Below are 22,454 nucleotides of genomic sequence, written 5' to 3'. Positions count from 1 at the left end.
CTCTTGGAGCCTGTATTTCCAGCTGGGTACGCCCGACCGGCTACTCAGCGGCCTCTCCAACGTCCCAAAGGACCCTTTGCCAGTGTTGGCTCACGTCTGCGAGCACCTGCGCCTCGTACTGCGGGCAAGGTCCACCTCATCCGCCGAAGCGGCGGACCCTTGCTCAGCCGCGTTGCGTCAACCGTGGTTGTTTCGAGTCCCTCGCAGCCTTCAAGCATAAAGCCGTCAATACAAATCTGTGCGACACTCTGAACCATGTGTGTATGCAGTCACAGCTGACATGTTGTGTGTTTTTGTTTTGTAACTATTTGCAAACATCGATGTTGACTATTGGAAGGCGCGGCGCGGCGGCTTCACTCTTTAGCGAAGGGATGACGTACCTTCCCTAATCGATAGCCTGCATCCGAGGCCTCGTGGCTGTCATACACACGTGCAGCGAGCCGCGCCTTACGTGTGAAGAGGCGTGGGAATGACAGCCCGCATGCATACGTCAAGTTCCATCCAGATGTCGCCAACGCTCATCTCCGAACTTTGCATCTGATACAACCTTGGAATCTCACAGCCCTCGCGATATTGCTCGCCTGAGTCCATTCTGGCCCCTACTTGCGCACCAGCCACTTCGGTACGTAGCCGTGTTCCGACGCCGTGTCATCCCCAATGCTGAACACGGCTTCATCAGCACTCGATACGGATTTCAATATGGGTGGCGGAGAAACCATCGCAGATCAAATCCTCAAGACATTCGCCCTGCCGGACATGGTCGGCTCAAAGACGAGTTCCAAGAAGCTGATCAATCTTCTAAGAGGGCACGTGCCCCTGCTTTTCATGCACACTCGCATACCCTTTTGGGACATTACGCGGCCCAATAAGACGCATCACAGCCCCGAGTGAACGCTGACAAGTAACAGGTGGCCGAACCTGTCTTTGTTGCCAACGCAACTGCTCGATAAAGCTGCCCATAATGTCCTCCAGAAGAAGCCTATCGCGTACCCTGCCATGTGCTATGGACCCGATTCGGGTAAGCTGTGCCTGTACGAGATGCGTGTGAGACGTATACTGACTTCGTATGTTCGCATTTGCAGGCGACCCCAGGCTGCGTAGCAACATTGCGCAATGGCTCACCAAGTTCTACAAGCCTGCGGACCCAGTATCCGAAGAGCGCATATGCATTTCTGGCGGGGCTTCACAGAACCTAGCCTGCCTGCTCCAAGACTTTACAGACCCTGTATATACAAGGAATGTTTGGATAGTCGCTCCGGCCTATATGCTTGCGTTCCGCATATTCGAGGATGCTGGGTTCCACAAAAAGCTCCGGGCCGTGCCTGAGGATGAAGAAGGTATTGACATGGCGTATCTGACAAGTCAGATCAAGCAGAGTGAAGAGAGAGCGAGATCTGAAAACAACAACGAGCCCGTAAGTCATTGCCAAGATTGCGTTGAAGAGTCGAGCCGGAGTTGAAGTCTATTACAACCTGACCTCAAGATTGTCTTCATCTGATAACGCAGTCACCGTTGAAAAGCCTCGCTGACAGCATGGCTAGCAATTCAAACCCCCAAGACCTTCGAACAAAATTTACAAACATGTCATCTATACAGTGCCGGGATTTTCCAACCCCAGTTCCAAGACCATGAGCCTGAGAAGAAGAGAGGAGTTGGTACGTCTGGCGCGAGAGTATGACGCTCTTATCATTACAGACGACGTATATGACTTTCTGCAATGGCCATCAAGTCTCAAGCCTGGTGCGCTTTCTATCGAGAAGGCTGGTTTGCCCCGGATCGTCGATATTGACCGGTATCTGGACGGCGGCGCCGAAAGACATGGCGCTGATGGTTTCGGCAATGCGGTCTCGAATGGATCATTTTCCAAGATCTTTGGCCCCGGATTACGAACAGGCTGGTGTGAAGGAACGCCTAAGATGGCACATGGGGTATCGCAAACGTAAGCATGCCTTCTGACAAGCTCTCCAACTCCCACCCTTGCTGTGCGCCATCGCTCATGCTGCATCTGGGGTACCCGAGATCGGTACCATGACGGCCAGATCGATTTCAACCGCCGATTCCACAGCCATGTCTCGCTGAAACCGGCAATGACAGCTAACGTGTTCCAGAGGATCCAGCCGTTCGGGCGGAGCACCCAGCCAGCTGACAGCCTGCTTTGTGGCCGAGACACTGGAGACTGGAGAGCTCCAACGCTACGTGTACGACAGACTTCAGCTAGTATATGGTAATCGGTACCGCCGGATGGTGGAAGCGATCAACAAGCACCTCATCCCACTGGGCGTTAGCATTCCCCAAAGCGATCGCGAGATTGTTGGTGGATACTTCATCTGGCTCACGTTGCCTTCTCCGCTAAAAGGTGCTGTGGTAGCACAACGCGCAAAGGAAGAAGAGAACTTGGTGGTCGCACAAGTGAGTACAGACCACGGTTTACGTCCCATAACCAGGCAATGAGCACGGCTAACAGCGACGCTTGGATAGGGCGAGATGTTCGAAGTGAGTATACTTCTCCGCTACTGTGTGCTCACAGCTGACGTGTGTAGGTACCTGGCGACACAGAACGTGAGGGCACGTCTTTCAGCAATGACATTAGAGTCTGTTTTGCAGTATGTACTCCTAGACTGAACCTTCGAGCCGTTCTAACATGCCGCTAGTGGGAGGAGGAAGATATGCTTGCCGAAGGCATCGAACGACTCACCACGATCATTAGCCGCATGCTAAATGAAGAGGCCAATGGAGGCCAGTCAACCCATCATGCGGCTGCTCAAAGTGAAGACGCGAAGAACTTGTGGTAATTGAGAAGGGGAGAAAGAAAGGCAAATGAAATGGATGATCGGGGAATCTAGGTGAACCGCAACCCGTCAGCCACAATCTAGATCATGCGCAAACTCTCGCAGCAGCGCAAGGCAATCGTTACATAGCATGATCCACGCATCATCATTCGTCGAGGATGCTATAATAAAGCCTTAGGGAGGTTGCATTAAGCACAAGGGATCTGCAAGGCCAGCCTTTGGGTTTCACCAAATCATCCCCCATGATCCACACCAACACCCTGAAGGAAATGAAAAGCATTATACCCGGGGCCGGCGCGAAACACAGTGACCGTTGGACCTGCATCCCCAAGCGGCGGCTGGCATAGTATAGCGTGGGTTTTGATGCGTGTGTACCTGCACAAGGAACTTTCAAAGCGCGTCGCGTCGAAGGAAGCGATCGAGGTGGTGGTGTTCGGCACGAGCTTGTCCTGTCCGCAAGGCTCGTGCAACGTTGCGCACAACGCTTCAGCGAAGATGTGAAATGTTTCTCCTCTATAAACACAGTGGAGACAAGGCGCGTCTATGAATGAGGACGACGTATGCCGAGGCTGCGTTGTACTCGACCACGACCTCGCCTGCACCGGCGCATGACTCTCAAGCGCCCTCTTGGATGGAGACCGGCGCATCGCAGTGTATCCACGATTTCCTGCCGGCCCGTCGCGTCGAATTGCACAGAGGTGGGCGCGTGGCGTTGACGCGCTGGCAAATGCTTTTATCGATGCGTCGGGCCAGCGAGGGCCTGTCGATGCCCTGGCGTTTCAAAGCCGTCTCACTTCCGGCCGCCGGTTGTGGCGCGCCAGTCAGACCCCTGTTCCCCTTTGAGGCACAAACGCTCGCCTCGCAGCCTCTGGACTTCCTCATCCACTCACTGGCCATCGTCTCCCACTTGTTTCACGCGGAGAAAGGTATTCAACGGGAACAGTCTTGTGGGCCTTGTTAGTGGAGGCCTTGGGTAATTCTGGACGCACGCGACGGCAACAGGGTCACATTCGCGCAACCACTTCTCGGCACTTGTCTGCGGGCGTGGAATGCGGCTTGCGAACATGGCCGCAGGTGGTCGCCATGAGGCGAAAGAGAAGGATGAGCTTCGTTGTGAAGCGGAGGGTGCAGGTGTATATGACGAAGAGGCGACAGAAGAGCGATGGTATCACAGCGATGACGAGGATATAAAATGTCTACTCAATGCCGGGGAACATGAATCGAGCACACCACAGCGAACATCACACCCTGGCTACCCGAATCTTGAAACAAGGAGTTTCCAGAACTTTGATTGGCGCCACGAAACTATTGTAAGTTCCTTCCTGAGTGAACTGCTATACTTATACAATGCGCGGCCCCCTCCCTTCACTTCTTTTCTCTTCACGCAGGTTTCCTGTCATCCACTAGCACTCTATTGTGTGTTTTCAGTTCTTATTGTTCTCTGTCATTCATTTCTATTGTGCAGAAGCTTTCTTCTCACAACACCATTCCTACTTTCTCCCACTTTCGTTGCCAGGCAACCTTACCACTTTGTCTACCACTTCGCAATCCTGCAAGTTTTCAACACATCAAACCAACAACACTATCAACGTCTCTTGCAGGTCAACTGACGACGATATTTTCAGCCTTTGAGGTCAATCTTTGCACGCCTAACAACTCCGAACTTCAACACACGCACTGCCATCATGGTTGCCTTTAGCGCTGGAGCGCTTCTATTGACGCTGCGCGTCCTCCTTTCCGCCACCCCCTCCACAGCTGCGCCTCTTGCGCAAGCACCTGCTCCGTCATCAGCACCGGCAACACCAGCACCAGCACCAGTGGCTGGTGCTTCCAGCTACTGGCTTGAGACCATCGAGCGCCAGGGCAAGGCACCTTTCAACCCCAACCCAGAGTCATACAAAGTCTTCCGCAACGTCAAGGAGCTTGGAGCCAAGGGTGACGGTTCCACCGATGACACTGAAATCATCAACAAGATCATCGCAGATGGCGAGCGTTGCGGCGAGGGATGCGACTCTACCACCACAACACCAGCGCTCATCTACTTCCCTGCCGGTACTTACATGATCAGCAAGCCCATCATTCAATACTACTACACCCAGTTCGTCGGTGACCCATTGAACATGCCTATCCTCAAGGCTACTCCGGAGTTTGAGGGTATGGGCTTGATCGATGCCGATCCCTACATTCCAGGTGGTGACGGTGCCAACTGGTACACCAACCAGAACAACTTCTACCGCCAAGTCCGCAACTTTGTCATTGACATCTCCGCCACCAAGGCTGCTGCAGGTATTCACTGGCAGGTGTCTCAAGCAACTAGTCTCCAGAACATCGTTTTCGAGATGGCCAAGGGCGACGCTGGCAAGGACCAGAAGGGTATATTCCAGGACAACGGTTCCGGTGGCTTCATGTCCGACCTGACCTTCAACGGTGGTGCCATTGGTGCCTTTATGGGTTCACAGCAGTTTACCATCCGCAACATGACCTTCAACGACTGTGGCACCGCCATCTTCCAGAACTGGAACTGGGTCTTCACATACAAGAGCATCTTCATCAACAACTGTCAGGTCGGTCTTGACATGGCCAACAGCCCCGCCAATCAGACTGTCGGCTCTGTTCTCCTACTGGACAGCAAGTTCACCAACACCCCCATCGGTATCAACTCGTCTTTCACCGAGAACAGCATTCCCACGACCGGTGGTACCCTCATTCTCGAGAACTGTGACTTCACCGGCTCCGAGAAGGCTATTGTTGGTGCCGCTGGTAACACTATCCTCGAGGGTGGCAAGAAGGTCGAGAACTGGGCTCAGGGTAACGCTCTCGCTGCTGGAGCAACCCTTGGTCGTGTTCAAGGTGACATCAACGGCGCACCTGCGAAGCCTCAGAGCCTCCAAGGCAGCAATGGTTGGTTCGAGCGCAGCAAGCCTCAGTACGAGAACGTCGATGTCTCCAAGTTTGTCAGCCTCAAGTCCAAAGGCGCAAAGGGTGATGGTGCAACTGATGACACTGCTGCTATTCAGGCTGCCATCGATGGTCTTCAGGAGGGCGAGATTCTCCACGTCGACCACGGTGCCTACCTTATCACTAAGACTGTCGTCATCCCTGCCGAGAAAAATGTCAAGATGGTTGGTGAAGTCTACAGCACTTTCTTCATCACGGGTGAGTTCTTCTCCAACATGGACGACCCCAAGCCTGGATTCCAAGTTGGTGCCAAGAGCGGTGACAAGGGTTCTTTCGAAGCCTCCGACCTTATCATCGGTACTCAAGGCCCTGCTCCCGGTGGTATCTTGATGGAGTGGAACATCAACGCAGAGAGCGGCGCAGCCGGTCTTTGGGACGTCCACTTCCGTGTTGGTGGCTACGCCGGAACCAAGCTCCAGTCCTCCAACTGCAAGAAGAATCCTGATGCCACCCACGAGCCCAACCCAGAGTGCATTGGCACCTTTATGCAACTCCACATCACCAAGAACTCCAACGGTTACTTTGAGAACGTTTGGCTCTGGACTGCGGATCACGAGCTCGACCAGGACGACCACTCCCAGATTGACATCTACAACGGTCGTGGTATGCTTGTAGAATCTCAAGGTCCTGTCTGGCTTTACGGTACCGCGTCCGAGCACTCGCAAATGTCGCAGTACCAGTTCTCTGGTGCCAAGGACATCTTCTACGGTGCCATCCAAACCGAGACGCCTTACTACCAGCCCAACCCCACTGCCGCTGTTCCCTTCACCAAGAACGACAAGTTCTTCGACCCAGATATGAGCCAAGCCAAGTCTGCCTGGGCTGTGCGTGTCACCGATGGTAGCGAGAGCATCTGGAGCTACGGCGCGGGTACATACTCGTTCTTCCAGAACTACGACCAGGAGTGTGTCGTTGGCCAGAACTGCCAACAAGACATGAACGAGATTGCCAATTCGACAAACGTCAACTGGTTCGGTTTGTCAACCAAGGCTTCGGTCAACATGATCACTATGGGTGGACAGGGTCTTGCCAAGGATGAGGACAACCGCTCCAACTTCTGTGCTACTCTTGCTATCTTCGCTCAGGCGTAGATGGTGTACAGTCCTTTCCGACGCGCCATGTGGACTCCTTGATGGATGCTCCTCGCTATAGACCTTTTCACTTCTTTGCCCTTCTTCACAGGGCCTTTTTTACGAACATGTATACCCATTTGTTGTTCTTGTTCTGTCTTTGTCCCACAAAAAAGGCGGAATGCTACACTCGCTTAGCAATTACGTTGCGATGAAGTCGAGAGTATAAATATACCCCTGGGCAGGATTGAGGAGTTTGGGCAGGATCCTTTTTTCTTTTTTCTTGAGCAGATAGATGACATGAATTTGATATATCATGGTTATACAGGACTTCTTTCGACTTGCAGGTGATATTTTTCCCAGAGCTCTCTACGACGAAATCTGATGAGGTGCGCATATTCAGATGTTGATGATGGTAACGAGGGCATCGAGGCTCCTCGCCAAAACTCACCTCCTCGCGTGCACGTCCTCGGGAAAAACTCCCCCGCGCAGAATCTCGCAGGTCGAGTGTCTGCGAAACTTGACTTTCTCACACAACCTCATCACCACAATTCTCCCTTGCGCAAACATGTCTGAACCATCGGACGATTCTATGCGACCCGCGAAACGAGCGCGACTTGACGAAAATACCGACACATCCCTCACCGCAACCTCGACTGCACCAGCTCAGACAGCTGCAATACTCTCAGCGCCAGCGTCGATTGACACAGATCTGGAGCGTGAAGTACGCGCCGGTATAACCGAGTATGTCTGCCCGAACAACTTGGGTTTCACGGGTGTTCTGAAGCAGAGGTATACGGATTTCCTGGTCAATGAGATCGCGCTCGATGGGCAGGTACTGCATCTGAAAAGCACCGAGGTGGAAGAGAAAAAGAAGCCTGTAAAAGAGATTGTCCAGGCGGCCAAAGGCACAGGCAAAGACAAGTCAGGTCGCGTATTAGCGACCGACGACAAGACCGATGCTGTCATGCAGGATGTGGGAGTCGCCGGTGAGACAACCCTTCCAGTACCGGAACCGGCAAAGGTTGAGGATGCGCCAAAAGACTCAGAGAACGACGGGGAGCAGATAATTAGTATAACACCGGCAGCCAAGGAAGAGCCCGAAGAAGAGGTGTGTGACCCGCAGGCGTACGCGCTGCGCAGATGCTAACACCGTGTAGTTGGCAGAAGATGATCGCAACATTCTGCATTCGATATTCGGCGAACAAACTACCGAAGACATCGTCAAGCTTGTCAGACAAGTACGGAAGCGCGAATCGAAGAAAGCAAAGGAATTCAAGGCCGTCATATCATCGCCTATAACGGACAAAGACAAACGCACCCAGGCTCACCAGAGCTTGCGTCGCATCTTCCCCAACTTGCTCGAGAGTGCCATGGAGGAAAACCAATGTATACGCATCAAGGCGGCTCCCCCAGCGGAGCGCAAAAAGAAGAAGGGAAAGGGCGGTGGTGGGGAACGACAAGACCAGGGACGGCGGCGAGGAGGTCAGGATTGGGATGAGCTTGGTGGTGAATACCTACATTTCAATCTATACAAGGAAAACAAGGACACAATGGAGGTTATTGGATTCCTAGGAAGCAAGCTCAATTGTGGTGCCAAGGGCTTCGGCTTTGCAGGCACAAAAGATAGACGAGCATGCACTGTTCAGAGGGTCTGCGTCAGGCGCCAAACAGCGCAGCGCATGCAAGCCTTCAACAAGACACTGTTCAATGCTGCCGTAGGAGACTTTGAGTACCGCCACAACGACTTGAAGCTTGGAGACCTGATGGGCAACGAGTTTACCATTACCCTCCGAGACTGCCACTTCCAGAGCGAAGAAGGACTAGACTTTGGCCAACGACGAAAACTCGCCAACGACGTGGTCAGCAAGGCGATCACTGACTTCTCCGAGAAAGGCTTCATTAACTACTACGGTCTCCAACGCTTCGGTTCCTTCGCCGCAAGCACCGACACCATTGGCCGTAAAATGCTGCAAGACGATCTCAAAGGTGCCGTCGAAGACCTTCTTGCGTACAGCGACACCGCCCTCGCTGCCGCAAACAACGAACCTAGCACTGTCCAAGTTTCCCAAGACGACCGCAACCGCGCCCACGCCCTCCACATCTGGAAAACAAAAGGCAGTGGCGCCGAAGCCCTCGAATTCTTGCCCCGCAAATTTACCGCAGAACGAAACATAATCCAACATCTCAGTTCTCGAAACGGCAAATCCGGTCGCTATGATCGCAAAACGGACTGGCAAGGCGCACTCATGACGATTCCTCGTACACTGCGCCTCATGTACGTTCACGCGTACCAGTCTCTCGTTTGGAACACCGTTGCGGGAAAACGCTGGGTTGAGTACGGCGATAAGGTCGTTGAGGGAGACCTCGTTCTTGTCAACGAACACCGCGATAAAGAAGAAAACGCTCCATCCAAGACGACAATATCAACACACGACCAAGACGGCGAACCCATCATAAACCCTTCCGGCACCGACTCCTCACTCGCTCCCGAAGCAGATTTTGAGCGCGCCCGTCCCCTCTCCGCATCAGAAGCCGCGTCAGGGAAATACACTATCTGGGACGTTGTCCTCCCACAACCAGGTTTCGACGTCGAGTATCCGCGGAATTCAATTGGTGAGTTTTACAGAGAGTTCATGGGCAGTGAGAAGGGCGGCGGACTGGATCCCAAGGATATGCGGAGGACTTGGAGAGAAGTAAGCTTGAGCGGAGGTTACAGGAAGTTTTTGGCTAGGCCGCTGCAGCCTCTCACTTTCGAGGTGCATGAGTACAAGAAGGTGGATGAGCAGTTTGTTGAGACAGACATGCAGAGATTGGGCCGGGAGAGAGACGTAGGCCATAAAGCCCAAGAAAAAGGGGATGAGAAGAAGGGAGAGAACGCCGATGCGCAGATGGAAGACGGAGAGGAGAAGGAAGAGGCCAAAGAAGAAGAAGACAAGATTGCGGTTGTACTGAAACTGCAATTGGCCAGCAGTCAGTATGCTACCATGGCGCTGAGGGAACTGATGAAGGCTGGTGGTGTCAAGGCATACCAGCCTGCATTTATGGGTGGCAGATGATGTATGGTCCAGGTCTTGTAGAGGGAAGCAAAGTGGAAGAAAGGACATTACATTCATGAAACTCGTAGCATATATGCTCGATGTACTGGAAATATGTCTGTATGACTCTGTGTGACACTGTCATCGCGCGTTTTGTCGGCGAATGACGTTTTGGTCGTTTGTCGGGTATGGTTCTACCAGATACCACGCCCTCCTTATATCCACCCCAGAAATGTTCTCTCTTTGCTCTTATTCACTCCAACCCCTATCCCAACCACCTTGTAGGTTTAGGGAGACCTAAATATCCTCATACTATTCGAACCTAACAGTCAGGTGTCGTTCGGGTAAAGGCTATGTAGACGTGGTCAGTGACGACAGGTGGGCGTCGCCTTTTTTTTGACTAGGACGGTGCTACGTTCGCGCCACATTTCAACGAGGACACGATGCTGACTCCGACTTTTGAACATCCCTTGTTGATCGTTGTCGTGGTCGAGGCGACGAGCGTGCCAGTTGTACTACTTAGATAAAGTGTATGTATGTTTGTGCCGGTGGGAAGCCTATCATTCACACAGCATCGTCCGCTTGTTTGAATCGACCAGGAAGAACAGGTGCCGACTTGGATCTTCCGGATACACTCTCATCATTCGTGTGTCTTCGATGCAGTGTCCAGCTGATACGCGCAGGTTGCTGCAACCTCTGCTCCTTCTCCTTCTCCCACGGAGGGATGTCGGTAGCGTCGGACTCGGTGCGGCCCAGGATCGCGTCGGTGCTCATCCGTCCTCTAAATCCCATCTCGGATGCGAAAGAAGTGACTGCACTGTCCGGTCGCGCGACGGACTCGGTGTTTGAAGACTTGGTTACCAAGTCTGACAATGAGGCTTTGTGCTCGTTGCTAAAATTGCTCTGGTCAATGTCGGAAAGCGCAACATCTCGTCGCGACGGCTGTGACACAGAATGTACTTTTGACTGCTCGTCGTTCGTTCGATGGGTTGATCGCAGACTTTTCGATATGTGGTGTGCACAATTGGAGACAACACTCGACTCGCGTGCCTGACGCAGCACGCATTTCATGAGTGGTCGAAGGGTGGCAAGACAACCGGCGATTATGCATGCGCCGGCTTCGACGGTGCTCCAGATGGAGATATTGACGGCGTTCCAGAAGAAGTCATCGCTCTGCATCAGACCCTCTATGTAACGGAAGCGTATTCCAGAACATATGCAGCCCCTGTTGTGTGTTAGAAGAATAAATAATGGTAACCTGGAAGGAGACTAACATAGTTGCTAGGCAGAGAGCAAAACCGACCGAAATTTTGGATCTCAGGTCCATATTGGCATACCAGAGAATAGGGATGGGTAGCAACAAAAAAACAAAGTCGGTGAAAGTACTGAAAGCGGCTGCGATAGGTGATGTTAGTCAATGTATAAACAGTCGGTTCGCAAGACTACGTACCTTGCTGATAGGCGATGAACGAGTCAAGCTCCCGCGGAGCACATTTACCCATCATCTGGTTAATTACGTACTTGTCCAGACTGGGCCCACATCTAAAAAGGCTGTAGAAGAAGGCAGTTGTCGATGAGATGATGTTGACGCTAACGGTAACATAGACGAGGATAAGGTAGCAGCGCCTGACAATGATGCGGACGAAGAAGATGGCGAGAGATATCTTGACTATCATGATGGTGATGATGTAGCTGGCTTCGCTAGCAACAACCCACTGCGATGGTGAGCGTGATGATACAAGACGATAATCAGAATGAGTACCTTTGTCAACTCCTGCAACTTGTCCACGCTCCTGACATGAGTGCCTCCACCATTGAGTGCGATATACAACATCACTGCACAGTATATAGTGAACGTCATCTACCAGTATTAGCTGAAAGTTTCTACTGATGAGAAAGACCGGGGACTTACGCCAGCAAGGATCATAATACTATCATCCCAGCCAAAGTTCGAGATGACACAGGTGCGAGTCCATATCCTCAGTAAGATGAAGAACCAAGCCAAAGCTAGAAAAGCAATCGTAATCCTTTGTTGATGTTCGGTGGAATGCGCCAGTTCCGTCGCGCTGTGAATCATGATTGAGAACGCTACGATGGACCTGATCTCACACGCCGTGATAGTGGCCTCGAGGGAGAAGACAGTCGAGAACGTACGCACTTCCTCGGGACGAATGAATGAAGAACGATCGTGGCGCCCAAACAAGTGGCTGGAGGACTACATATCATATGTAGCTGACTGGGGTATCTGATATGATATCACCCACGTCTCGGTGCAAGCCACGTTCGAAACAATGGTACGCGAATGTATGAGACCGATCTAGAATGACGTTTTGCTCAAAGATAGTAATGTGGGTGAGTAATCCTTCGAGAGAAAAAAGAAACAAGCAACAGAATCTGGGACCTGCATTTGTGGGAACGAACCAACTTAACGTACTGCCTCGTTATGTTGAGGAACTTTGGTTGACTATCATGATAGTACATGCAGGGTGACCCATCCAGGCGGTCGTCTCCTGTTAGACTGTCAATGGCGGCCTTCTCCGCCCTTACGCATGCTTTGGATTTGTATCGAAACTCTATTTCCGCCAGCTGATGGCGAATCCGATGCTCGCTGGTGCTGTTGACTTTAGGGCCGCGGAGCTGGGGACGTTTGCTAGCGTGCCGGAGGTGTTGGGCTCTGCTCTGGAGCCTCCTCCGGTGCCCTTGCATACATCTCACCTTACATGTCGATAAACATGTGCGCATGCGAAACGATTGATGGCGGGGAGTGTGGGTGGTGGGGGAGGGTTACAGATAGCGCCAGGTACACAACGCCGCGCGTAGACGAAAGGGGAAGTGAAGCAATTTCCCCGACGCTTGGGCCTCTATGTCCCGAACTTCATCGCAAATACGACCCTGGCACAATGTAGCAAGCACAAACGGCGACCGAAAAAGAAACCGCCTTCTCATCGTAGGACCTGGTTCTTGACGTGGCCGTTTTGTGCGACTCACACCAACATTTCGACATCGCGACGCGCATTCGTATCCGGGTGCCTGGCGAGCGATCAACACCCGTCTGCACACTGTACCACATTCGGACAATCAGCTAGTGACGCCACGATCTCTTGAACACCGCGGTCCGCCTGGACAGACTGTAGCCGATCTCCTTGTGCAAAATAATTCCTATTGCGTCCTACGCTCGACTCAGCCACTCCATCGTACCTGCTTACGGGGTCCTAGCCATCTCAAATCTTGCATCTCCGGGTCTCGTGACATCGACTTGCGATCGAGTCACAAAAAGCAAGCATGCCACCCTCACTCCGTCGCCGAGGTGGCCGGGCCCAGCAGCAACATCACATGTCCCCACCCTCGCCCCCAGAAGCAGATGAAACGGACAGCGACGTGGAACGGGAAGGCCAAGGCCAAGAAGAAGAGGACCAAGATCTCGATGGCAACGATGACGACGAAACACTCGGCGACGACCTAACAGGGCTTGCAGGCGAAGAGGAAGATGAAGAGGAGGAAGGCGATGAAGAACTAGAGGACGAAGAGGGTGACGGTTTTGGTTCACCAAACCACGCCGGCGACATTCCATTGCCCAATCTCGATCCCCCACCACCATACCTCCGAGAGATATCTACCTTGGCTTCCTGGACTGTTTCTTCTTCTAAACCAGGTTGTTCAATACCTCAGCTTCGGCATCCAAACACGAACCTCTTTTGGCAATCTGATGGTCCGCAGCCACACTACCTCAATATTCACTTCTTCAAGCTCGTGCGTATAGTCGGTCTAAGATTGTACCTGGACTTTGAACAAGATGAGAGCTACACGCCGACTAAGATCATTTTCTTAGCAGGCAGCGGCTTGAACGATCTCCAGGAGTGGGGTGAAATGCGGTTGGAGAGCCCGAGAGGATGGATCTGGGCGGATTTCTCCGGCGTAGGAGACCCGGATAGTGATGACGACGGAGATGACGATGGAGAAAATAACGAAGGAGGCACTGCTACTGGTCATCGACCACAACGCTTCCTCACAGAAGCCTCCACTCTCAACGGAACGAGAAGGACTGGAAACGATGCTGTGTCTTCTGATTCTGAAAATGCAGCGCCGACTCAAGAGGCTGATGTAACGGATCTGGACTTGGAGACGCCGATCCATCAACAGCAACAGCAGCATACACCACTCCCTTCTTATCCCACCACTACACACGGCCATCCACAAATAACTCCCCAAACTATCCCTCCGTCTCACAACCACAACCTCCGTCATTACACTCACACCGTCACACCGACTCAACATGAACCCTCTACACCCTCGCTCCCTCAAACCATCTCGCGTCCCCACCCCAGAGCACCCTTTGCATCCCTCTCCCCTAACCCCCATCCCCGCCCCATCCCGCCATCTACCCAATCGACCCCCAAGTTGCCAGTTCTGCGCGCTCATCTCGTCCAAATCAAGATACTAGAGAACCACCAGAATGGCAAGGATACGCATCTAAGGGGCTTGCAGATATTTGCTAGAAACGACGAGGATGGGTATAAAGGAAGAGGAGGAGGACATGGTGCAGGCGGTAATGTCACAAAGGGGGTCACGAGTGGAGCACAAGGAATGGAGCTGTTGAAGAGGGAAAAGAAGGAAAAGAAAAGGAGGGAGGAGGTGTTGGAGTTGGGTGGTGGGATCATGGGTATGGGTTTGGGGAGTGAGGGGGTTATTCGTTAATGTTTGAGTCGTCCAACCAGCAACTCTGGTGGAAGGATTGGCGAGAAGCACGGAAGCAACAAGGCGGCATGCATATGAGCGGTATAGTCAACGATGATTCCCACAATCGAGGATGTGACAAACTTGAAGTATCATAATCAATAAATTAAACATCCGAGCTGCGCCGTCCTTCCTTTCCATTGATCATCCTTCATCTCATGGGATATATACGTCTGACTTTTAGTGTGTCCTGATACATTTTCCTCCAATCAGACTCGCGCCTGGATATCCCGAGATTCTATACAGAGCGCCCAAGGAAAACTGCTCGAACCCTAAATTGGAAGAGTGCGGCCGAAGACGGCGCACCGCTGATCATCTGCTACTTGCTTGCTGATTACCGCCCTAGAGAAACTCCTTCATCTAGAAGAGACCCTTTCCATCCTTCTCGTCGAGAGTGTTCTTGAGGTCCTTTGGCTCGGGCTCCTGCTCGGGCTTGGCCACTTGTTCGTCCGTCTGACCATTCTTGCCGTTCTTCTTGTTCTGCTTGCGAGGCAGCTTGCTAGGGCTGCGATTCCGGTCAGCGGTCTCCTTGGCCTTGTCCGCCTGCTCCTGAATATCCTCCTCGTTGTCTTCATAAGCCTGCTCGACCTTCTCCCCTGCAGCCTCGGCCTTACCAACCAGGTCCTTGGCAATCTGCCTAGCCTTCTTGGTTGTAGCATCGGCACCCTCGTCGAGTTCCTGGAGCTTTTGGCTGACGCGGCGGTTGATGTTTTCGAGGAACTTTTGGTTGGCAGGGCTCATGCTGCCTTTCCGCTCGTCCTTGATGTGGCCGTTGGTGGGCTTCCTTCCGCGAACAGCGTCCCTAGCCATGTTCACACCTGAGGAGATGGCGTCTTCAGCGGACTTGTCAAGGGAGTCTAGTTCGCGCTCCATGCTGCGGCTCGCGTCACCAGCGGCGTCGGAGATTGTGCGACGCTTGAAGTCCTTCTTGGTGTTGGGCGAGGAGCGGCGAAGGTAGGACTTGAAGAAGAAGCGCATGAATAGAATGGTGAGGGGTGCGAGGTAGATCAGGTTGACGTAGATGGCGAATGCTTCGCCGGAGGTGTCGACGCAGGGGACGGTCTGGTACTCGGTGCGGTAGAAAGTCTTCTCGACAGTCTCGTGAGGGTGGAAGAACTCGTGAACGGCGTTGTGGGTAGGAACAGGCTCTCCAGCAACGACTTGCTGCTGCGGCTGTTGGCGAACCGGAATGGGCTGGCCAGGGACGGGAATGTTCTCAGCGAGACCTTCGTCGCCAGCTGCGCGGTAAATGAGCTTCCGGAGGAAGGCTACAGCAGCACCGGTCGCGGTGGGGAGGGCTTCGGCAACCGACTCGGTGGCAGAGGCAACTGCAGATGAGACGGAGGACGAGACAACCTTGGGAGCAACCTTCTCAGCAACCTTGTATGCGATGGAAACAGGGACAGTGTAGGAGACGAAGAGGTGCATGGCGGCGAAGGCGGATCCAACAAGGAATTGGGTGATTTGCAGCGTGGTAAGGGTTCGCTTGACGACGTTGGGAACGCGGTAGCCGAGGGCTGAGACGGTGTAGTAGGTGTACTGAACTTGTTAGTCAAGCCTGTGCAGAATTGGGGAAAGGGTGCTTACCATCATGGCGTGGATGCCAGAGTTGACCAGGGCAAACATCCAGATGGGAGGTGACATGAAGCGCATACCAGCCCACATGGACAGCATGGCACCGGCGTGATGGTACTTCTGGAGAGTGGTGCTGCGCTTGCCCTTGGCCAGGATGATGGCCGTGTCAAGGACCTCGTAAAACTTGGAGAGGTAGAACCACCAGCCCCAGAAAGCCAGACCCTCGTTCCAGATTCTGCCAACATCCGTCTGGTCTGGCACACCGGTGGGACCCACGAGAACATTGGGGTTCAGGCTGCTCCAGGCGTCGATGGTGTTGTTGTATGTGACGGCGTCGCCCAGTCCGCGAGGACCGTGAATCTTGCAGAGCGCGTCAATGGTGCCGACAACGGCATTGGGCTCGCTGTAGTGGGGAAACGAGTGCTTGAGGCAGCGGATCATGGCGACGCAGGTAACGGCTGAGTAGACGGCGAGGAAGACATTATGGAAGATGACAAAGGCGTAGAATGGGCGGGTTTTGGCGATCCTCCACGGCTTGTTGCCGTGTTGGCGGTTGTACCAGTTGACGTAGGTGACGGTGACGAAGTAGACCGAGGCAATAGCCAGGGGCACCTTGTAGGACAACGCGCCCTGGTAGATGTCTTGGGGAATCGGGAACGGGTTCGCAAACGTCGACTCGCCAGTCCACGGGGGCGGAATGGGCAGAGGAGCCGAGTCGGGAGGGAACTGGAGAACAGCCCTCGACGGCCAGTCGCCGGGGTGGAGAGAGGGGCCTGCACCAGACATGACGGGTTGTGAAGGTGGTTGCGAAGAAGCACTGTGGTTGGCAGCACTGTGTCGAGGGGGAGGGTGCAGTTTGCGAGGCAGGCGCAATCGAGGTGCGGCGGCGGCGTGAAAGGGTCCGGGGGCCGCTGGGGGTTTTTCCTGTGCTTGGGGAAGGTCAATGCCCAGCCGTTGTGCCGTACTCGATGACAAAAACTCGGCCCTCGGATTTCTGGGCGTCCCTGTCGTCGGCGCAAATCTGGGACAGGTGTGTTGTTGTCGTCGCTGGCCAGGCACGCGATGTACAGTCTGACTACACAAATTTGTCGGCGCACGAACCCAGGGCAAGGCGGACAAGTTATATTTGCAGCACAAGTGCACCGATATGCTCGGAGCGAGGACGTATCCAGCAAAGGCGCGTCGGACAAGGAGCTAGAAGCAGTAGGCAAAGGCTCTAGACAGACCTTGTTGGTTCTGATGAGGATTACTAGCGTTGTGATGCAACCCGGTGGACTTTTTGGACGAATGGCATCGCCACCAGCTGCCGAGGCGAATTGCCAAAACTCCCACTGGACAGCAACGTCGTCGTGGATATCATCTAAAGAATACACATTCTCGCAAGTCTAACGCCATCGAGTATCGCAGCAGACACGTCCCGTCATTTCTACAAGAGACCCGTCTTTGCGCAGTGTTGGCGAGGGAGTCCACAGCATGGATGCAAAATTTTGCAGGGATGATGTGAACCTGTTGGGGGTCCGTCCCGCTTACGGAAAGGTGACGTGGGTGCCCGAGCAGCCACATCTGGGGAACAGGTTTAGCAGGCGAGATGGACGACGACCTTGTTTGTTGCTGCCAACAGCCGCGCATCATGTCTTTGGATTAAACAAACACTACAGTGCACAGGACTACTCAAAACTTGGGCTTGCTGCTCAGAGGAACCGGCGGCGGCTCAGCCAAACCTCCGCTCAGGTCCTTCCTCTTTGGTGGTGGAGGAGGAGGTGGTGCTTTCTTCCCGAGGCCGCCCGTCTGCGATGGGCCTGGCGACGCGCTTGACGACGCCAAGCCGTTCATCCTCCCAGTAATGCCGTACTTTTGGTTCAGTGAGTTGGCCGACTTCCACCCAGACGCGACCTGGTCTCCGTGCCGCTGCTGGAAATTGTTGGCAGTCGAGGCCGCTCCTTTCAAGTCTGAAGCCGATACCTTCGAAGGGTCGTCGCGCAGGTTGCCGGCCGTGCGAAGCGCTGCCTGCTTGTCTGCCCATGATGTGCCCGTGGTTGGCGGCGGCGGCGGCGGTGCTGGTGACTTTGGCCCGGTCAATCGTGCGAATCTGTTCTGCAACTCGTTCATCTGTGAGCCATGCCCAGCCGCAGCCGCAGCCGCAGCCGGAGCTTGGGGAGCAGTGTCTGAGCTTGGGGCTCGTCGAGGAGGAACAGGCGGAGATGGGTTCGCGCGAGGTGGTACTGGAGGAGAAGCCGTCCGACCGATGCCGAAGCCTGGGACAGACACACCTGCCTGCCCCAGACGACCCAGAGCGCCTTGGTTCAGTATTCCCTGCTCAGGCTTCGCTTGCTGTGTTGCCTCATTGTACGTCGGTGGAGGAGCCGGCGCGAATTCATCGGGATTCGAGTTTTGACGCGGTGGTAGGGGCGGACGGGGAGGGAGGCTGGGCTTGGGTTTTGCAGCAGCGCCGGTCGTCGTTGGCGAAGCAGCGCCTGGCCGGAAAGCAGGAGGCTTGGGCAGATGTGCTGTGCTCAACCCCGTCGTGTCCGGTCTGTAGGGCCCTGGCGGCGGCCTATTCGCTTCCTCCTCTGCTCTCCTCCGTGCTTCTTCCTTCTCCAGCAGTCTTTGTCGTGCCGATCCAGCAGGCACAGGCGGCGGCCCGGTCGAAGCAGACGCTGCCGAACCACCGCTGTAGTCGAGTCTCTTGGGCGGCGGAGCAAATTGCGAGGGGTCCTTCAGCGACGATAGTGGCGTTGACTGGTGTTCGCGGGCCGCCTCTGCATGGACGTCTTTACCCTGGGCCTTGCTAACCCATCCTTTCTGTCCCCGGTTAATCGACAGTCGATGCAAGCAACAACATGCTGACATACAACTTGCCCGAGCTTCGAGTCGCTCTGTCCACCGCCACTGCTCCCGCTGTTAGTGCGACTCTTTTCGGGATGCCAGCCTCCTTTGGCGATGCCCTTGAATTTGTCCATGTCCGTGTTAGCGGTAGAGTCTGGGATCAAGCGTCGTGAATGTGCCAGCAGACAGCCGAGCCAACGCGTGCGGGCCGATGAGATCATCAGCCAAGCGCGCCTATAGCACATGTCAGGTCCAGTCGGCACTTCGGGCGGGCCAATGCGTCTGGCTGACATCCTGGAGAAGAGCTCATGTTGATTGTTCGAGGCAGTATCTTGGATGCTGTGAATGCTCAACCAGAGATGTGAGGTTTGACATTTGTGCATTCCATGTTGAGTTGTAGAAAGGTTCAAGGCCGCCAGCCAGCGGCCGCCATACCTTTCTTGCAGTACGTGCAAGACACATACTGTACACCCGCACTCGGAGAATCTCCCGCGCTGCAGCTGCAATGCATGTCTCCGTTTCATGTTTTACCTTTGTTAGCTGCAGCTGAGGTGGTTTTTTTGTCATGATACCATTCCCAAACGGTCTACACTTGCAACATCCAAGGCGAGCAACTGCAGCTGTAGCCTGTCACAGTCAGCCGTCTTGATCCGGGCCTACTCCCCGGCCCAATCACTCCCCACTACAAAGACTTTCGCAAGAGATCTACATATCCAGCAAGTCGGATGGGCCGGCTGTCATTTGCGAATATGCTTTGTTTATTGACAGACGTTCATTCTAGACAACACCAAAGTCACCAGGTCACGACACGAGCACTCCACGCAACAACAAACAAACGCTGCAAGAGTGAGTTCAGCGTGTAGACACGGTTTCCCCATACTAAGCTTTGTTAGATCGACGGCTAGGGCGACTAGCCAAGCCTAAAAATACTCTCATCCCGAGCAGGTGGGGTTTGTTTGTCTTATAGGCGTCGAGGCTGAGCTCCGTCTCTCCACTGCCATCCCAGCATGTAACCAACCGCGCCGATTCTTCCCAGCCCGCACTTCGGACTTGGATTCTGTTGGCTTGACAGCCTGCAGGACACATGTTGCCAGACAACGAGTAGCATGTCTGCGCCACCCCAGCCCGCGACCAGCTCAAAGGACTACCCTCCCACTTCGTGTCCCTTTGCATTCTCCCCATCGCCTTTGAAGTCGTCAACTGCGTGCCACCCCGTCCCTTCTCAGAAACCTTTCGAGCAAAAGAAACGTTTGTTGTCCAAGGATACATAGTGTGCTTTCTCGCGTCATCGATTGGAGTACCAAGGCCACGCCTAAATCCCGTCTCGGCCCCGCATCTCCTGCTACTGGCTGAGCAAGTGGAGCATCACCACCACAGTTCAGCTCCTGCATCGGTCATATCAAGTGTCAGGCGTCTCCGCCAGATTGCCGTCTCCTTACTGGTTTCAAGCCCATCACACCACTGCGGCCTGTCCATACGTAGCTAGGAGCTGCTCTCGTCAGCGCATTGTCCAAGCCGCAATGGCTCCCCCAGAAGACGAGTGGGACACGGATGAAGACGAGATCGAGACGCCACCTTGGGTCACTGAAATTGAAGACGTCGAGCCTTCTACCACTGCTCTTCCGGAAATCGTGCTGAGTATCGTTATCGAACCAGAACCGTACAGTGTGACGGGGTCGACCACACCAACAAACAGTGCGTTTGAATCTGGCTTCACTGGCATCATGCCCCCCTCAGGGAGACCTCCCATGCCCAGTATACGGCCCGAGGGATATCCGTCCGATCGTCCATGGCCGCCTTACCAACAGCCCAGCTCAACCACAGAAAGCTGGCAGACCCATACGTCAGCAACGACACCATATGCCGACCACATGGGCAGTTCGTCACTGTGGACGACATCGACCTCGACATCAACATTGAACCCCAAAGCGTCGCAATCATTGACCAATCCATATGGAGAAAGGCCCTCAAACTGGAATCTCTCCCAGAAACATGTCAACAACGCACCAATATACGCCGCTGCCGCAGTAATTCCAATTGTCGTCCTCGCAATCATAGGTGGGGTAGTCCTAGTCTGTATGCGGAAGCGCAAGAGACGGAAAGTAGAAGCAATAGCAGCGCAGGACGTCGCTCAAGAAATGAAGATGCAACCACAACCAGATGTGCAACCTTACATGGCACCACCACCAGGCTCACCACCACCGCCAGCCGTTTCTGTATCACGTAGTCCATCCAACCACCTGCTACCCCCAACGTCAACATCCAGCGCATTCCAGCCCATAATCCTTGGGCCTATCGGCTCGGACTCTTCAAACGGTGCTTACTTGACTGGCATCGATACATCAGATATGGTTTCCATAACCTCGAATACTCACACGCCCATGGTCAACCCGTTCTCAGATAATAGTAGTCTTACCGAGCCGCCGCCGCCACCGTATCGACCGCCTAGTGCTGCGCCGCCTAGCTTCACAACGAACTCGAGGCAAAGCAGTTTAAGGATAGGCGATTCGCAAACAAGGCTCATTGAAGGCGATCCATTTGGTGATCCGGATGATGATTCTGTTTCTGACTTGTCAGGACCGACACAGGGCAGGAATGGGACAAGTGTTGTGTCGGACCTTTCTTATCAACGGTTCACGTAGTTGTCGAAGTGGATAATTGGTTACTTTCCTTTTCCATGTATATAATGCTTGTGGGATATATGTCTTGCATCATTTTTCCCTTTCCTCATTTCCCAGGCGTTCGGCACGATACACTGCCAGGGATTCATTATAGTAGTATAGCGGCCACGGAATATAGGAAGCGACTTTATGAAAGTCCGAGGATCAGATGCAAAACACCTTGACACCACTACCTCCATCTATGACGTAGCCCAGCGTCGCTCATCTCGGCTACGCTGGGCCCTAGAACACAAGAGGCGTCGCGAGCAGTTCCTGAGACGGCCAAACTGCTCAACAATCCCACTCAGGATCCCACCCAATAAACTTACATGCTCGATCACCGGTAGATAGCGCAAAGCCACTTCCACATTGTTCATGGCGCTGCGCTTACTCTACGCAGCAGGTGGTAAGACGATTTTTCCTGGGGCGCTTTCCGCTAGCTCGGGGGTAGTAAGGGTGCAGTGTTACCAATTACCGACTCAGGATCAAGGCAGACGGAGCGCTGAGTGAAGGTGGACGGCGAACGGTACCTTGCATGGCGGAGGGGCGGCAGTGCGCTAGGGGTGAACGGCTATCGAGATTCCAGCTCAGATGTAGCGAGGCAGGAGGGGTTTACTATCTTAAATCCGGAAAGTGGTGCTGCTATCTATGGGCCTTTTTTTTTCTCTCCGCAGGTTAAATCAAAGCCAGTCTAGCCATGTTCCGGGCCATGATTCGCCGGGAGCGGGCTACTTTTCCAGGTTCATGGGATTTGCATGATGACGGCTAGATTAATCATTCGGCGTCGGTTGCCAGCTGGCACTG

General features: G+C 53.8%; 7 protein-coding genes across 7 annotated transcripts; 4 read left to right on the top strand and 3 right to left on the bottom strand.

Moving 5' to 3' along the window:
- Positions 1-699: 699 nt before the first annotated feature.
- On the top strand, positions 700-2,792 carry ACET3X_001421 (uncharacterized protein; the record flags this gene model as incomplete). The annotated part of the gene is made up of 7 exons (XM_069446711.1): positions 700-806; positions 909-1,018; positions 1,083-1,414; positions 1,542-1,939; positions 2,109-2,409; positions 2,541-2,603; positions 2,652-2,792. 7 exons carry the CDS (start codon positions 700-702, stop codon positions 2,790-2,792), a joined length of 1,452 nt encoding a protein of 483 aa, XP_069311663.1.
- A 1,061-nt stretch (positions 2,793-3,853) lies between these two features.
- Positions 3,854-6,838, top strand: ACET3X_001420 (uncharacterized protein; the record flags this gene model as incomplete). The annotated part of the gene is made up of 2 exons (XM_069446709.1): positions 3,854-4,099; positions 4,415-6,838. 2 exons carry the CDS (start codon positions 3,854-3,856, stop codon positions 6,836-6,838), a joined length of 2,670 nt encoding a protein of 889 aa, XP_069311662.1.
- Positions 6,839-7,385: 547 nt separating this feature from the next.
- ACET3X_001419 (uncharacterized protein) lies at positions 7,386-9,876 on the top strand (the record flags this gene model as incomplete). Its single annotated transcript, XM_069446708.1, has 2 exons — positions 7,386-7,928; positions 7,978-9,876. 2 exons carry the CDS (start codon positions 7,386-7,388, stop codon positions 9,874-9,876), a joined length of 2,442 nt encoding a protein of 813 aa, XP_069311661.1.
- Positions 9,877-10,419: 543 nt separating this feature from the next.
- ACET3X_001418 (uncharacterized protein) lies at positions 10,420-11,531 on the bottom strand (the record flags this gene model as incomplete). The annotated part of the gene is made up of 3 exons (XM_069446707.1): positions 10,420-11,080; positions 11,130-11,250; positions 11,306-11,531. The coding sequence occupies 3 exons, from the start codon at positions 11,529-11,531 to the stop codon at positions 10,420-10,422; spliced, it is 1,008 nt and encodes a 335-aa protein (XP_069311660.1).
- A 1,606-nt stretch (positions 11,532-13,137) lies between these two features.
- On the top strand, positions 13,138-14,550 carry ACET3X_001417 (uncharacterized protein; the record flags this gene model as incomplete). Its single annotated transcript, XM_069446706.1, has 1 exon — positions 13,138-14,550. One exon carries the CDS (start codon positions 13,138-13,140, stop codon positions 14,548-14,550), a length of 1,413 nt encoding a protein of 470 aa, XP_069311659.1.
- A 399-nt stretch (positions 14,551-14,949) lies between these two features.
- On the bottom strand, positions 14,950-16,950 carry ACET3X_001416 (uncharacterized protein; the record flags this gene model as incomplete). The annotated part of the gene is made up of 2 exons (XM_069446705.1): positions 14,950-16,128; positions 16,177-16,950. The coding sequence occupies 2 exons, from the start codon at positions 16,948-16,950 to the stop codon at positions 14,950-14,952; spliced, it is 1,953 nt and encodes a 650-aa protein (XP_069311658.1).
- An 885-nt stretch (positions 16,951-17,835) lies between these two features.
- On the bottom strand, positions 17,836-19,124 carry ACET3X_001415 (uncharacterized protein; the record flags this gene model as incomplete). The annotated part of the gene is made up of 2 exons (XM_069446704.1): positions 17,836-18,966; positions 19,017-19,124. 2 exons carry the CDS (start codon positions 19,122-19,124, stop codon positions 17,836-17,838), a joined length of 1,239 nt encoding a protein of 412 aa, XP_069311657.1.
- Between the last annotated feature and the right edge of the window lie 3,330 nt (positions 19,125-22,454).

This window comes from Alternaria dauci, chromosome 1 (assembly GCF_042100115.1).
Source record: "Alternaria dauci strain A2016 chromosome 1, whole genome shotgun sequence".
NCBI classification, from domain to species: domain Eukaryota; kingdom Fungi; phylum Ascomycota; class Dothideomycetes; order Pleosporales; family Pleosporaceae; genus Alternaria; species Alternaria dauci.
The sequence above is the reverse complement of the archived record's forward strand: the minus strand, read 5'-3'. Positions and strand labels throughout refer to the sequence as shown.